The 17,728-nt window shown below is 39.2% G+C and overlaps 1 protein-coding gene across 3 annotated transcripts in view; it reads right to left on the reverse strand.

Annotated features, from left to right (window-relative positions):
• Positions 1-1,044: 1,044 nt before the first annotated feature.
• Positions 1,045-17,728, reverse strand: part of LOC144683703 (UDP-N-acetylglucosamine--peptide N-acetylglucosaminyltransferase 110 kDa subunit) — an 87,911-nt gene continuing 71,227 nt past the window's right edge. For 2 of the 3 annotated variants that reach the window (XM_078546994.1, XM_078546996.1), the window contains 3 exons: positions 14,849-15,113; positions 3,945-4,068; positions 1,045-3,115 (listed from right to left, as the gene is read on the reverse strand). In XM_078546994.1, coding sequence (XP_078403120.1) covers positions 2,932-3,115; positions 3,945-4,068; positions 14,849-15,113 — 573 coding nt within the window. In that variant the 3' untranslated portion in view covers positions 1,045-2,931. The remainder of the gene's footprint in view (positions 3,116-3,944; positions 4,069-14,848; positions 15,114-17,728) is intronic. The other variant, XM_078546995.1, reaches the window with a different exon arrangement.

The raw sequence follows: 17,728 nt of genomic DNA on the forward strand, positions 1-17,728 counted from the left end.
GAAAACAAATGAGCAAGTAGTTTTATTTTTAAAGCTACATTTATTTAAACACAAATAAAATTTTTGGCAAGAAATACAACTAACTATAGCCCCCATCCTCAACACCCACAACTCTTCTGATCACATCATTTAAAATAGAAAGAGCCTCCTTCAAAGGAAAATCAATTCCATCTGCAGGGAGATAAACTTCAAAGTGACAGAATTTCGCTCCCTTAGACACATTTCCGCAAGTGAAATGCACATTATAAATTAATGTAAAATAAGTTGGTGTTTTTTTTTGGGATTAACCTAGAACACTGAACTTCGTCTTAAGGACAGCAGCTTTATTAATTTGCGTTCAGCCAAAGTAACATAACATTCATTCATGGATTAAACAGTATTATTTTGCCATAGTTGTTTTCCCTCCACAAAAATTGAAAAAAAAAGGGCACTTAAAAAGAAGTTAAACACTTCATTTCAGCCAGAACTTGAAAATTTCATAAACCTGAATGTTGAAGCAGATTAGAGTGCACATCCTCTGCCCATGCAAATTTCTAGCATCAAAAATCATAATAGCAATGCAATGCAAGTTCAGACTTTTGTTAAAAAAATACCCAGGAACCAATATTTGATAACATTAGATCTCACATCAGTTAATCTATAAAATTTGCCAGGAACAATTAACTTGGCCTTTTCAAAGAAGGCATTTTTGTCTCAATAAAAAAAATCTTTGTCTATTTTTTTTTTAAAATCACAAGGCACTGCAGTAATAGGACAGAACCAACATATGCAACAAATGATTGATACTGGTGATAAGGTTTAGGAAATGTACTAAGCTGTGACTAGGGTCACTTTGTTTTTTTACAGGTAAAAAAAATAAAAGTAGTCTACCAGCAAATCAGCTCGCCTAATTTCATGTGCATTGCAGATGAGATGTCAGAATCTTAATAACAGGGAACCTGTCAACCAAGGTACATTGGGAAAAATGGTACAGGGGAAACAAAATCTGGTATGTATCTGGTATAATAGAGGTCATGCAAACACCTTGACACAGAAACACAAGACTCCAGTAAAGCATCCAGCTGCTTTATAATTGTACACAGAGATACATTAGATTCTCATTCACATGTATTTACAGCTTCATACATAAACAGCCTGAAATCCAGACAATGCAAATATTGGAGGTCTCAATGTCTGTACCAATAAAATGTTAGAGGCATGTTAAAATAGCTGACACTACAGGAAAAAATGGAAAATTAACCAAAATAAATCTAAGCACGCAGCAGTTAATAATAAAAAATTCCACCTCAGATATTGCAAAGTTGCCATCATACCCAATGAAATGAGATTCTTTCAGAAAATGCTCACCTGCCTTTGTTGCCGCCTCTCCCAGCTTCAGTATCACCATCCATTGTTTATTTTATTTGTTTTAAATAAAAAAAATCAATATTTTATTAACCCATTGACCATCATAAACCAGACATTATGTCTTCTTTCAATAAAGATGTACGGGATTCTATCAGTTGCAAATGATCTGGTTTCATTACATATAAAACAAACACGTTCACTTTGTTCAATACCACTCCACAGGAGGTGTGGGCGATCAGGCAGAAGAGGGACAGTTTAATGTAAATATTTACAATCATCCTACTTGGTGCTCCCAGCAAACCAAATGTTACATTAAATTAAAGTGTTGAGGGATCAAATTGAAGTGATTTTTGACACAGACCTGAGAATAATAAACTCAAAGCAATTCTGTTATACTTTTGAGCAAGTAACTTGAATGACAGCAAAAGAAAATCTTCCAAAAACACCCACAAATTTTTTTTAACATATGTCAGTACAGGTGCAAAAGGAGTCATCACTAAATATTATTTGGCTAAAAATCACACAAAATTGCTAAGTCTACATAATAATAACTGATGAGATACTTACCTGGGGGGCAAAGAGAATCCTTAGCCCTTCACAAAATGATCCTACAAAAATCAAATGAGTTCATTTAGTGAGGAAGAGCAACCATTCTCCAGATTGGTTTTAATTTTTCCCAAACTGTTTGGCAATAGGCCAGTCTCCAAAACTTAATTCCAGACCTCAGCGACAGTTGTAGCACTGCTACCTACTACAATTATTACACCTGCATGGTCATGCATAGAAACACATACTACATCCTCACTCAAGCTTGTGTGGGCCAAATAAGGAAATGCATTCCATTGCATCACTTGAGTTTGTATCTGACACATGGTGAAATACATTCTCCAGCCAACACAGGGCAACTGGTAATTTGCACCCTGCTGCATCACTTGAAGAACTGGAACAAATAAGCAATACAGACATACATTGCCATTTGACACAATTCCTTTTCAATGTGGAAAGCAGTTTCCAACAGAAGTACAATGACATTGCAACTAAAAAGCCTGAAAAGGCAGAGAGCACAAAGACTGACAAGAAAAGGAGCCTCTATGATTTATAAAAATAATTTGACAGGGACATTAAAACATAGCAACACCTCTTTAAAGAGTTAGTCTAAGGCCTTAATGAACCCATCCAGCAATCAGGCTTTCAGACATTCAAAAGGAAGTCTCTGCTATTTGAGTAGCGATGAGATGGTAATATCAGACTTTTATCTTCTAATCATTAATGTGAAGTTCTGACTAAGTAGCATTACAAATATTTTCAGATTCATCCTCTATAAAGAATACCGTTACTCAATTTAAATCAGAGGTTGTGTTACTGCAATGGTGTTTCAGCTTGGTTCAACTCCAACAATCTTTCAATAACAGGGTTCAATCTTTGAAGAGTCACTCTGGGATAGCATGAAAATGTGTTATTGCCAGAATTTGACTTGTCTCAAAAAAAACACTCAAAACAATCTGTGTGTGATGGGTCATGGAGCTGAGGATGCAGTTCAGTATTCTCATGTCAAAGTCACAATGCTCCAGCAATGGAGCAAGTTCAAGCAGTTTCATTTGTCTCCATAGCTTTAAGTGGCTTGATCATATGATCTGGTTTGTTGCCTGCAGCATAATGCTCCCACATCTGTGTGTAGAGGCGCTCCAGATCCATAGTATATTGTTTGGTGTTGAACAGCGGGCTGCTCACTCTTTGTTTCCACACCTTTCCTCGGATCTTCTTCAGACTGTAACAATAAAGGCAATGTCAAAATGATGTCAAACTCAAAAATGCATGGATAGGGCTCACGACACTCAAACATTATAAGCTGGGCACATCTGTCCAAGTGTTTCACATACCACGCACTCAGTAGCTAAATAACCAAAGGATTCTTAGACCTGGGCATTCCAGTGACAGAATTCAAAAGATTTTTAAATTTGTGCTGCTTCAATGCAAATACTTGTATGCACCACTGAGTTTTAAAATTCAATTAATAAATCAAGTCAGTACTGAAGCAAGCAATAATGCAAAAGTTCCTTTTGGGGTGTAGTGCAAAAAGAAGGGGCTTTCAAAATTCTTGTAAATTAAAATATGTAGACTCCTATGTTGCCCCAACAGAAGTCCTGCTTTCCTTTATAACTGGTGCGTAATCATCCAAGTGAATGACAACACGCAAATAACATCTCTTCAACAGCAAACTTTAATCATATTATCTTAAGAATAAGAGACACCAGTTTCTTGTATAACTCCCATACAGCAAGATGGAGGTGGTAGTCTGCAGCATACAATACCAAACCTAATTGTTTTATTCAACTGGCAGTTTGAACAATGGCATTCACATTCAAATGACCAATCCCCAACAGACTGAGTGTCTGTAGGTTTGGTTGTTGTCTCAGACTTAGTATACCTAGTCAGTATCAAAGAAAACTGACCCAAAACTATGACCAAATTGGTGCACTTATTAGCTGGTTACAAGTTAGTGCTATATAGACTGACAACCTAAGGTATCCAGTACTGAAGGGACAGATACAAGTCAGTTACAAATCAAACATTGAAATTAGAAGATTTGAACATACTATTCCATATCTGTGCCCAACATGACAGCAATATCCTCATACTCTTGTCTGGTCTTTGCAATCAGTTCTGGACATCCCAAACACATCAGCTGTGAGGCAGCAACACGGGATGCCAGTGTTTCCCCTGCAACAAGGAACACAAAACATTTAACATAAAGACCGCAAATAGAAACTCTCATACCAAACAAATTTATACCCATCATACAGCTTAAACCAAGATTTGGTTATGAAGATGCCACCCATGTTTCATATGGTCCTTCTTTTAATTGACATTTACACTCAATGGATGGATAGGGTCTCTCTCTACTGGAGATTTATTTATGCAAATGAGTCAAAAAGAGTTAAAATGCTGGGTTAACTAGCCCAGGCCAAGTGGGGAGGAGAAAGATGCTGAATAGCACAAGGAGTCCAAGAGGAGGATGGGGAAAAGGAAGAGAAGGGGAAGACACTAAGTGTTCATGGGGAGGTGGCAGTAGTTAATTGAACTGGTTGAAATTCTATTTTGTTTTCAGTGGAGGCATGAGCTGTTTCATTTCCCTTTTTTATGGAGGATAGGGGTATACTGTTACTTTATTATTTTTCCAAATATTAAGGAATAGGCGAAATCAAATGCAGTAGAGAAGATAAGTCATTTTACTGCTGGGATCAATTCAGTTCCAAAGTTTGTGGCAGGTACTTCCTTCTTATAAAAATAAAAAAAAGACTTGATTTCAGGTAAAAAGAAAATAGGCACATTATTTAAAAATGCTCTTACTTAAATATTCAGCTAACACAATCAGGTTGAGGCATATTTATGGTCAATGTCTTAATTAACAGATTGAAGTAGGGCTTTTTATTTTTATTGTTTTGGTAGCCTTTAGATTTGAGCTGAGAACTATGTTGCAGCATTTTTTTTAAATGAAGTAATTTGTTTTAGAGCTAGTTCTAGTAAACTAGATGCTTATTGCAGCTGATCGAATAGGGAAGGCACAATACAGTTCAGCTGTCAAAGTAATGTTAATTGAGCCCCAATGTTGCTAGCAGAAAAGGCTCGAGGGCTAAATGACCTAGTCCTGTTCCTATTTATTGGTTCACATAATATAAACATCTCAGTGCCACTTACAAACACAATACCAATATAATCTTAGAATGCTCAACCACCTGTTTTAAAAAAAATAGATATATACATATAATAGATATATACATATAAAAAAAACATAACTGCTGTACATTACACGTGCACAAAGTACTTAAAACCACATGCATGTCCTAATATTGCATAGGCAGAATCTAGATTTTCCATCATACACAATCATCAAAATTAATGTGGAAAGTCCATTTAACTCCCTCTGAACCCAAAAACTGAGTGATATACTAGGCAAAGCAGAATTAACTATCAGTATACATAAAACAGCTAAACCCAGTAACTATAACCAATGGGCCTAACATCTACTCATACATATAACACACACCCGCTAGAGCACAGGAGGTGACCATTCAGCCCATCATGTCTTCACCAGCTCTCAGAATGAGCAATTCACCTACTGCCATTCCACAAATAACCCTGCATATTGTTTTTTCAGATAACGGTCTAAATCCCTTTTAAATGCCTTGATTGAGCCTGCCTCCACTGCACTCCTAGGCAGTGCATTCCAGACCTTAACCACTCACTGCATGAAAAAGGTTTTCCTCATGTCACTTTTGTTTCTTTTGCCAATTACTTTAAATTTGTGCGCTTTCATTCTCGATCCTTACACGAGTGGGAACAGTTTTTCCTTATCTACTCTGTTCAGACCCCTCATGATCTTGCATACCTCTATCAAATTTCCTCTCAGCTTTCTCTTCTCCAAGGAACAGTCCCAACTTCTCCAAATCTATCTTCGTAACTGAAATCCTTCATCCCTTGTACCATTCTCATTAATCTTTTCTGCACTTTCATCAATACCTTCATATCCTTACTAAAGTGCAGCACCCAGAACTGGGTGCAATACTCCAGCTGAAGCCAAACTAGTGTCTTATACAAGTTAAACATAGCCTCATTGTTCTTGTACCGTATGCCTCTATTAATAAAGCCTAGAATATTGTATGCTTTATTAACTGCTCTCTCAACCCTGTCCTGCCACCTTCAATGACTTATGCACACATACACTCAGGTCCTTCTGCTCCTGCACACCCTTTAGAATTATACCCTTTATTTTATATTGCCTCCACGTTCTTCCTTACAAAATGAATCACTTCATATTTCTCCATATTCTGCCACCTGTCCGCCCAATCCACCAACTTGTCCATGTCCTTATGAAGTTTTACACTATCCTCCTAACAGTGCTTCCAAGTTTCGCATCTGCAAATTTTGAAATTATGCCGTGTATACCAAGGTCCAGGTCATTAATATATATCAGGAAGAGCAAGGATCCCAATACTGATCCCTGGAGAACTCCACTACAAACCTTCTTCCAGGTAGAAAAGCATTCATTAACCACTACTCTGTTTCCTATCACTCAGCCAATTTTGTATCCACATTTCTACTATCTCTTTTATTCCATGAGCTATAACTTTTCTCTCAAGTCTGTTGTGTGGCAAGCCTTTTGGAAGTCCATGTATACCACATCAACAGCTTTGCCCTCATCAATCCTCTCAGTTCTCTCTTCAAAAAACTCCAGCATCTTAGGTAAGCACTATAATCCCTAAACAAGTCTGTGCTGGCTTTCCTTAATTAACTAGTATTTGTCCACATGACTATTAATTTTGTCCCGAATTATTGTTTCTAGAAGTTTCCCTACCGCCAAAGTTAAACTGACTGGCCTATAGTTGCAGGCCTTATCTTTATACCATTTTTTGAACAAGGGTGTAACGTTTACAATTCTCCTGTCCTCTAGCACCACCCCCCAGTCTGAGGAAGACTGGAAAATTATGGTAAGTGCCTCCACAATTTTCACTCACTTCCCTCAGTATCCTTGGATGTATCGTATCTGATTCTGGTGCCTTTTCGACTTTTAAGCATAGATAGCCTATCTAATATCTCCTCAAGAATTTTAAATCCTTCTAGTGTACTAATTACCCCCTCTTTCACAAATGATCCAGACTAGAGGTGAGAGCACAGTACAGTCGCAACCACTTACCATCCTTGTTTCTCCTGGACAGTTACTAACCATTTGCCATCACCAAAGGCAATTAACAAGACACTGCTTAAACCATACTAAGCCGGACAGCTATTTCAAGCAGCTGTTAGGGGTCACCTCCCCTCCATCCCTGTTAACGTATTTGGATTATCCCTTGGTGTTAATTTCTGAAAGGCATTTGCGATTGTGCCAACAGCGGTTCAGGAACTCTGAAATTGATTATGACTGTTCATAGGCTGCAAACGCCAGAGTTTAACTTTATAACAAAAGTTGATTATATGAAGAAATATAAACTTAGCCATTCATCCTGTAGCACTATTGTATTAGAACCACTTGTTATTAAATGTCAATTTCTGAGTGACATCCACAAATGATTTGCGGTTCAATAACTTTCAAATTGACCAGGGCAGGGCAGTTTCTTTGCTTTTATATGTGTGGTTCCATCGAGTGGAATTATGACCATGTGGCCTGTGCATGCCTAAGTATTGTGACTTGGAGATACATTAGGAGGAGAAAATAGCTACAACACAATCTTTTCTGTTTAGAATTTCCCACTCTTCAAGGAAGACATTCAGCACTGTGATGGATTTACTGTCCACCACATGTAATGGGAAAACTGCCAAGGTGCTCATTATATGCAGTGAGGATCATCAAATGTGAAGACAGCACAAAAATAGGGAGCACTGTTTACTGCAAAAAGAACCATAGTTAAGTTCACTGTAGTTAATAGAGACATAGAATTAACTATAATGCAGAGAAATATGTGATGATAAATTTTGAGCGAATGAATAGGAGAGTGCATATTATATGGTAAGACTTTTACAGTGGAATAACTTTAATAAAGCTATAAATAAACAGCAAGTAGGATTCTAAAATGGGGTATTCAGCACAATAGCAAAGTGCAATGATAAACCTGTAAAATTACTAGTTAGTGCAGTTAGAATATTATGTTTAGCCTCACTTCAGGAAAAATGTCAATCAAGGGCATTTAGGTTGTGGCAGGGATAATGATGGTTATGACCAGAGAAATTAACTTTGTGCTAAGGGGAGTTACTAGAATCACAGGAGTGGTCAGGAATAGAAATACTAGTTAATTTTTCCGTTCTCTAGCCCAGCAGTCAGTTCCAAACAGAAACTCAACCTGGGACTGTCCTGCTCTGTATAGAATTGTTGCACATGAGGTTTAGAGAGAAAATAGGAGAGCACAACCCAACAAATTTTATCTGTTAACAGTCCACACCCCCCTGGAGACTTTCAATTGCATCACCTAACTACAAAAGCTTGGGGTCATCAGAAATTACGATGCATTATCTTATTTATGAAAGTAAAAAGCCAAATTTAAAACAAATGTGGAAGTTTAATAGCACTAATAATCCAAGTGAACTGCACTCACTGGACCAAAGAATTTCTCAAAGAATTACAGTAGATCGAAGTGCCATAACTAGTTAAAATTGATATGAATTTCAAATCTGTTCAGTTTTACAGAACATCTGAAACAATTTTTGTGTACAGCACCATGGAGATGAATGGCACCATTATGCCCAACATGTATAGGTAACAAAGTCCTCATTCCAAGTATCAGTTAACTATGATGCATTCCTCTCCTAAGTCCACAAACCTATCCAGTGCAAGCAACACATCTGCCAGTTGGAGTGCAGGCCACAATGAATAAAGACAACTGCATACCAGAATTCACATCAGGCAACACCCCCTGCCCATTCATCACATACAGACACAAAAAGACTTGCTGGACTGCTCTTCTGCTCACTGTGCTGAACACTAGTCAGCCAGGTCTACTTACAAACTTAGCTGCTTCTCAATTGCTGCCACCAGCCATTTCAAAAATATGAGAGACATAAAACACAAGGATCTCCGATTTCATTTCAAATATGACCCAAATGATATCCGTAACTTTGAAAAAGAGGGAAAACGAAATGGAATGTCCCCAAAAATATTAAAATATAAACTGATCATCTATATCAAGTAAAACAACGAAACCAAATCTATTGCAAATTATCTAGTTTTATTCCATGTAATTTTATTAATAAATTATTGATATCCAACAACTTGCATTTATATATCACCTTGAACAAAGTAAAGAAGGTTCCAAGGAGGTGAACAGATGGTGAACCAGACAAAGATATTAGGGAGTTGACTAAATACTTGGCCGAAGTGGTGATAAATCTTAAAAGTGGGGTTGGGGGGGGGGGGTGGAAAACAGAGTGGTGGATAGGCAGGGAATTCGAGAGTGCAGAACCCAAGAAGCTGATGGCGCAACCATTAAAGTGACTTGGGGACACACAAGAGGACAGAGTCAGAAAAACAGAGTACTGGAAGAAAAGGGAGGGGGCGGTCAGGAAGACGCTTGTATGCAGAGGTGACACCCTGAATGGAATTGAACACGAGGATGAGAATATTGAATCCCAAGTGTTGGGCAATGTAGGACAGGGATAACAACAGATGAAACAGGAGCTGGAGTACAGCAGTCAGCCCCTCAAGTCTGCTTCCCCATTCACACAATCATGGCTGATCTTCTACCTCAACACATTCCTGCTCATTCCCCATGTCCCTTGATTTCCTGAGAGATCAAAAATCTATCAATCTCAGTCTTGAATATAATCAACAATGGAGCATCCAGAACATTCTGACAGACAATTCCAAAGATTCAGAATGCGTTGAGTGAAAATCTTTCTTCACATCTCAGTCCTAATGACCGGCTGTTTATTTTGAGGCTCTACCCTAGTGTTCTAGATTCCCTAGCCAGCGAAAACATCCTCTGTGTCTACCCCATCAAACCCCTTCAGAATCTATGTTTCAATGAGATCATCTCTCATTCTTCTAAACTCCAGAGTACACCCCAATTTACTAAGCCCATCAGTCAACACTATCATCCCAGGATCCAGTGTAGCAATTCTTCACTGTACCAACTCTTCACTGTACCTCCTCCAAGGCAAGAATTGCCTTCCTCAGATATGGAGACCAAAACCGTACACAGTGCTCCAGGTGTGGTCTCACCAAAGCCCTATACAACTGTAGCAAGACTTATTTATTTTTGCATTCCAATCCACTTGCAATAAAGACCAACATGTCATTTACCTTCCTAATTGCTTGCTATATCTGTATGTTAATTGTGTTCTTTGTACAAATGTTCCTAAGCCACTTAAGATAAATATTTTAAAATTTCATACTTTACTTAAAAAAAAATTTTGCTCTTCTATTCTAACGACCAAAATGAATAGCCTCACACTACCCCACATTATACTCCATTTGTAATCTTGTTGCCCACTCACAACCTTTCCATACTGCTTTTCAGCCTCTTTGTGTCGTCCTCACAATTTACATTCCCACCTAGCTTTGTATTGTCAGCAAACCAGTACATGACTCATTGTCTCTTCATCTAAGTCATTAATATAGATTGTAACAGCTGAGGCTCCAGTAGTGATTCTTGCAGCACTCCACTAGTCACACCCTGCTAACTTGAAAATGCCCCATTTATCCCAACTCTCTGCTTTGCTGTCCATTAACCAGTCCTCTATGCATGCTAATATATTACCCACAACTCCAATGCCTTTATCTTGCAAAATAACCTAGGCCTGAATTTTTCCTGCACCCAGCATAATATGCGAGCGGCAGGGCTGAGCGCTACCTCTGTGAGCAGGGGGAGGAGGGAGAGTCGGTCCAGCGCTCTTTCGCGCATGTACGCAAAAGAGTGCTTCAATCTCCCTAAGGCACGGAGCTGCCTCAGGGAGATTGATGCGCTTTTGAAAAAAATAAATGAATGTAATAAAAATGTAATGAAACATGTCCCCTCCACAAAAAAAACTTTTAATCTAATTCGTGAAAGCTTTAGGAAACCTCATCCCGCTCATGGATGAGATTTCCTATAAAATGTAAAGACTGCTTGGCCTTTTCACCTGCCCGCCAACCACAAGATTGGACAGGCAGCGTAAATTTGAAATTAATTACTTCGTTAATGGTCTTAATAGGCCTATCAATTATTGGCGGGCGCGCAGTGGCGTGTGCCTGCCAAACAAAACATCGCGATGACATCGGGACGCACGCCCTACGTCATTTTATGGCCTGCACGCTGACTGTAAAATCCTGGCCTCATTGTGTGGCATCTTACTGAATGCCTTTTGGAAATCCAAGTGTAACTATATCTACCAGTTCTCCTTTATCTATTCTACTACTTATGTCCTCAAAAAATTCAAACACGATTTCCCTTTCATAAAACAATGTTAACTTTGGAAAATCATAGTATGATTTTCCCAGTGTACTGATGACCGAGTGGGACAGGATATAGGAAGTAGATTTTTGGAAAAACAAATACAAAATGTTAAAACAGACGTGCCGGTGTTAATCGTCCACGTAAAGAATTAGTTCTAATCACATTTACCCACATATTTCTATGTTCCTTCAACATTTTTCCTTCACCCACCTGAACAATCTAATCTTGAACGCAGACATAGTTCCTGCCTTCCTTAACTACTAACCCTAGAAGTAAAATTCCACAGCATAAGAATTCTCCTTTTATAAGCAATTTTTCCTGCTCATTGTTCCAATCTTCTGCAATTAACCACTGCCTTTATATGTACACCTGATATTGCAGTTGCACACAGGCACATGATATTGCAATTGGAGAGGACAAAAGCAGATCACGGAGAGCAGAGAGGCAACAAAGGATTGGGAAGACAGGGCAGGAGATTAAATGCAGAGCACAGAGGTGAGGGGACGGGGATGGGGGGGCGGCAAAGCAGAGAACATAATCCAGGTCTAAAGCAGGGCAGTTGAAGGAGAACCTGAATTAGTTGGGAAGATGAATCATGTTCTCCATTAGACCTGAATCACATTCTTCCCACCCCCATCCTCTTGATAATTGCACCTTTCTCCTCCCAATCTAGACAAGTTTATGTTTGTAGAGTGATTAGCGACGATATGGGTACTTGTACCATAGAAAACAGTTTGCCTTATTTGCTTAATTAAAATCCTTCAAGGTTTTATACACTTTTTCCTTTAACCTCTCTGTTCTCAAAAGAACAATCCCAACTTCTCCAATCTATCCACCTAACTTCATTCCTACTACCATCTTGTTAAACCTCCTCTGTGCCCTCTCAGGAGCCTTGGCATCTTTACTGAAGCGTGGCACCGAGAATTGGACACGATACTCCAACTGAGGCCGAACTAGAGATTGGTAAAGGTTTAACATGACAAAAGCTAAGTATTATTATAATGGGATTGGAGTACAAGAGTAAACAAGTCTTACAACCATTGTATAGGACCTTGGTGATACCACACCTAAAGTCTTGTGTGTATTGGTCTCCTTACTTAAGGAAGAACATACCTGGTTTCTCTCTCCCCCAGACTTCTTAAATTATGGATTTACATTAATCATTTTCCAGTCTAATGTAACAATTGCCAAATCTAAAAAGCTTTCAAAGACTATGACTAACTCTTCTATAATTTTGTCATCTACTTCTCTTCCAAGGATGGAAACCTTCAGGTTCTGGAGATTTATCTATCCAAAGTCCAATTATTTTCTCCATTTTCATTGTTACTTACATTGAATCCTTTGATTGAATGTCAATTTTCCTTCTAGCACTGGTATTTAACCTTTCTCTACTATGAAAACGGATATGAAGTACTCATTTAATAAATCTGCCATTACCTTTTTGTCTATTACAGTATCATCAATCTTCAAAAATCTGCATTACTCCAACATTGGCCTCTCGTGACTCCTGGAAACTCTACTGTCCACCCTTAACAGTGATGCCTTCAGCAGTTGATACCCAGGTCTGGTATTCACTTCCTACATCTTTTACAACCCTCCTTAAAGCCTACTTCTTTGACCAACCTTTCAGGCAAACCTCCTAATATATCCTTCTTTAGCTCAGTGTTGATTATCATCCGATTATTGTACTATGAACCGCCTTGGAAGGTTTTCAACATTAAAGATCATATATGAATGCAAGTTGTTTGACTTGGGTTGGCAGACTGTAACCAGTGGAGGTGCCGTAAGGATCAGCACATGGGCCTCAGCTACTTACAATCGAAAACAATGACTTAAATGAGGGAGACTGTGTGTAACGGCTTCTAGTTTGATGTTAGTTGGGACAGTAAGCTGTAAGTACGACACAAGGAAGCTGCAAAGTGATAGAGATAGATTGAGCGATAAGCACAAGAACAGGGCAGATGGAATATAATGTTGGAACTGCAAGGTGATCCACTAAGATGAAAGCAAAATACTGCAGATGCTGAAAATCTGATATAAAAACAAAAAACGCTGGAAAAACTCAGCAGGTCTGTCAGCTTCTGTGGAGAGAGAAACAGTTAATGTTTTGAGTCGTATGAAGAAGAGTCACGCGGACTCAAAATGTTAACTCAGTTTCTCTCTCCACAGATGCTGCCAGGCCTGATGAGTTTTTCCAGTACTTTTTGTTTTCATTGCAAAGTAATTCAATGGGAAGGGCATTTTTTTTTTTAAATGGCAAAAGGCTGGGAAATGTTGGTACCGAGGGACCTGTGTGTCCTTGTATACAGAAAGTTAACACACTGGTACATAAAGCAATTAGAAAAGCAAATAGTATGTTAGCCTTTATTACAAAGGAACTCAAGCAAGTGAAGGTGTCTTTCTTCAGTTTAGCAGGGCCTTGGTGAGATCATACCTGAAGTAGTGTGCGCGGTTTTGGTCTCTTTACCCAAGAGAGGACACATTTGTCTTGATGAGGTGCAACAAAGGTTTACTAGACTGATTCTTGGGACAAGAGTTTCATCCTATGAACAGAGATCAAGTAGACTCAGCCTATGTTCTCTAGAGTTTAGAAAATGAGAAGTGATCAAATCAAAACATCAAAAATTAAGGGGATTAAGATAAATGCTAGGAGGATGTTTCTCTTGGCTAGGTGGGGGGGGTGGGGGGGGGGCGGGGTCTAGAACTAGTGGTCATAGTCTCAGATTAAGGGGTTGGCCACTTAGGAGTGAGGCGAGGAGAATTTTTTTCACTCACAGGTTTGTGAATCTTTGTAATTCTCTACCTCAAGAGGACTGGATGCTCAGCCGTTGCGTGTGTTCAAGATAGAGATTGAGAGATTTGGAGGTACTAAGGGAATTGAGATATGGGAATACTGTAAGAAAGGGATGAGGTAGATGGACAGCTGTGATCTTACTGAACAACAGCACAGATTCAAGGGAGCAAATAGCCTACTTCTGCTTCTATTTCTTATGTTCAAAGAATAAAATAAGTGTAATTCTGAAAGTTATTCATCACATGATGCTTTCAGATGCACACAATGGTAATTATGTAATAGTACTACAAATCTAATGCTTTAAGTTAAATTCACTATTGAACAGTTCATACATGGTAAAATTCTCAGCAAGGTTCACCTTCTCCCAATATCGTGAGGAAAAAGCAGGAAGAGCAGTAATAATAAAAGGTTATGTGGCCAGTACAAAAATATTCAGATACACTGTTCAACATCAACATAATACAATCCTGCCTAACTAAGAGCTACCAGCATGAAGCAATCTCAAAAAAGATTCACTGAGCATTTCCCTAATCACAACTATACATTTACTGTTGGAATTGTATGTTCTTCCTTACTGGGGAACCCAAAAAAATCATTAACAATCGACTACTTGAAGCAACCACCCAATGGAAAATGAACAGCTGAGTTTCGCTGACAGCAATAAAGCAATCACAGTGACACACTTAAGCTTGGAGTCCCTCTACACACAACTCCACTAAATTAATTAATTATGACTGCTGACTTACATTCCTTAAACAAAATAGAAAGAAAAACTGTTACCCACCGTTACACATACCTGGCATAGTCACCATTGGTGTCCCTGCCCAGAGTACATCCATTCCCGTGGTGTGTCCATTACAGAGTGGAGTGTCCAGACAAACATCAGCCATCTGTCCCCGCCTCACATGCTCCTCTTTTGGGGCGACAGGTGAAAATATAATACGGTTAGCAGACAGTCCCATGCTCTGGGCATACTGTTGAATGTTGGGTTCTCCCACTGCAGGGAATCGAAGTAGCCACAGCACACTGTTAGGAACCCGCTTTAGGATCTGCAGAACAAGAAAGCACACATCAAGCACACTTTGTAAAGTGAGTCAATATTACTTTAAAAAATGTTTCTTCAACATATCTTTTGCCTCAAATCACTGTAGTGATGTTTTCCAGGATTTGGACATTTTCTCTATTACATTTCATCCAAAAGGTTACCTTAAGCACTTTTATCCAGTATTATACATTTTTAACAGTCTCCCATGGCATTGCTCAGATTGGATGATGCACAATTGTGCTGCTACGGTGGAACAATATTTACGTTTGCATTTCCATTCCAATGTAAAATTACAAACTCTGATTTCATGCTTGATCTACAGAGTTGAATTAATGTTTGGTGAAGGAAGTTTACAAAAGGGGAAATGCTTTTAAATTTCTGGTTCGAGGTCAGGGAAAAGAAGCAACATTATTTCTGCTATTCTATTCTTGTGACAAATGCTCTCAAAATATATACATCAAAAATCTTGCATTTTTGCAAACACCTGGCATGTTAACTCTCAGCCACAACACTTGTGTAAATGTGCTCAAAGTAAAACTACACCAAGTCAGATTCAAAGAGGGAAGGAACATACAAAGTAAAATGAGCAAACTCATGATGTTCTCATATAAACAATGTCCCTGGAGTTAATTTCTGGGATGGTTTCTGATGAACAGCAAAACCAAGAATGACAATTCAAGAGTACTGATTGCAAGTCACACCCTGTCCCATTCACTGTCCAAGAAATGAAAAACTACTGATTGAATAGCTATTAATATATTAAGAAGCTATGTTCCAGAGAGGCAAATACAGTAGATATATGCTTTCATGGGATATGAGGATCTCTGTAAAGGCCAGCATTTGTTGCCCGTCCCTAATGCCTCTTGAACCGGTGGAGTCCATTTGGTGTAAGTACACCCACAGTGTGGGTAAGACTGGAGTTCTGGGTTTTTGACCTAGTGACAATGAAAGAACAGTATGATGATGTGTGGCTTGAAGGGGAATCAGCAGGCAGTGGTGTTCCCATAAGTCTACTGCCCTTGTCCTTCTAGGTAGCGGAGGTGCAGGTTTAGAAGGTCCTATTTAAATGAGGTTTGACGAGCTGCTGCAGTGCATCTTGTAGAAAGTACACCCTGCTGCTACTGTGCATTAGTAGTGGAGGGGATTAATGTTTAAGGCGGTGAATGGGTTGCCAATCAAGCAGGTTGATCCTGAGCTTTGATGCTTTTGGAGCCACACTCATCCAGGCAAGTGGAGAGTATTCCAGCATGCTTGTGCCTTATAACTGGTGGACAGGCTTTGGGGAATCAGGAGAGGATTAATTGCCACAATTTCCAACCTCTGGCCTGCTCTTGCAACCACCACATTTATATATCTGGTCTAGTTAAGTTTTTGGTCGATGGTAACCCCCAGGATGTTGATGGTATGATGAACAATGCATAATTTTTAAGTTGAATATATACGTGTTAAGAAAGGTAAAATGGTTTCAGTTAGGTTGTTTGTGAGCCTTGGTGCCTGGGAGTCTGGATAGACTTGTGACTGAGGCTGTGTAAGTGCTGCTTGTTATCACTGTCAATGACACCTTCCATCACTTTACAAATGATCGAGGATAGATTGATGCAGTAATAATTGGCCGGAATGGATTTGTCCTGCTTTTAGTGGACAGGACATATTTGAGCAATTTTCCACACTGTCGGGTAGATACAAATGTTGCAGCTGTACTGGAATAGTTTGGTTAGGGGCATGGCTAGTTCTGGAGCACAAATCTTCAGTACTACTGCAGGGATGATTTCAGGGCTCTTATCCTTTTCTGTATACAATACCTTTAGTTATTTCTTGATATCACGTGGAGTGATTCAAATTGGCTGAAGACTGGCATCTGTGATGCAGGATACCTTAGGAGGAGGAAGGGATGGATCATTCTGGCTGAAGATGGTTGCAAATGCTTCAGCCTCATCTTTTACACTGCTATATTTGTGGAGTCTCCTCCTCCAGTGAGTTTTATTTAAGCTGTTCACCACCACCAACAATTGGATGTGGCAGGACTGCAGAGCTTCAATCTGATCCATTGGCTCTGGCATCATTTAACACTATGACACCTGCTTCCACTGTTTAGCATGCATATGGTCCTGTTTTCTATCTTCGCCATGATGCACTGCATTTCTAGGTATGCCTGGTGCTGCTCTTGGCATGCTCTCCTGCAATCCCCATTGAAAAAGGGTCGATCCCCTGGTTTGATGGTAATAGTAGAGTGAGGGATCTGACAGTTTGGAACCTCGTGGCCTGTCGTTGAATACAATTCTGCTTATGATAATAGCCAACATTATCTTGTGTTTGCCCAGTTTTGAGCTGCTAGGTCTTTTCAGAACATATTCTATTTAGCACACTGGTTGTGCGAAGACAGGACTTCATCTGCACAAGCACTCCTACCAATACTGTCATGGGCAGATGCACTTGTGGAAAGTAGGTTGTTGAGGATGAGGTCAAGCAGGTGTTTCCCCTTGTTGGTCCCCTCATCACATGGTGCAGATGATGGCATAGTGGTACTGTTGCTGGACAAGTAATCCAGAGGCCCGGGTTCGAATCCCGTCACGGCAGATGGTGGAATTTGAATTCAATAAAAATCTGAAATTAAAAGTC

This window comes from Cetorhinus maximus, chromosome 8, assembly GCF_964194155.1.
Source record: "Cetorhinus maximus chromosome 8, sCetMax3.hap1.1, whole genome shotgun sequence".
Lineage (NCBI taxonomy): Eukaryota > Metazoa > Chordata > Chondrichthyes > Lamniformes > Cetorhinidae > Cetorhinus > Cetorhinus maximus.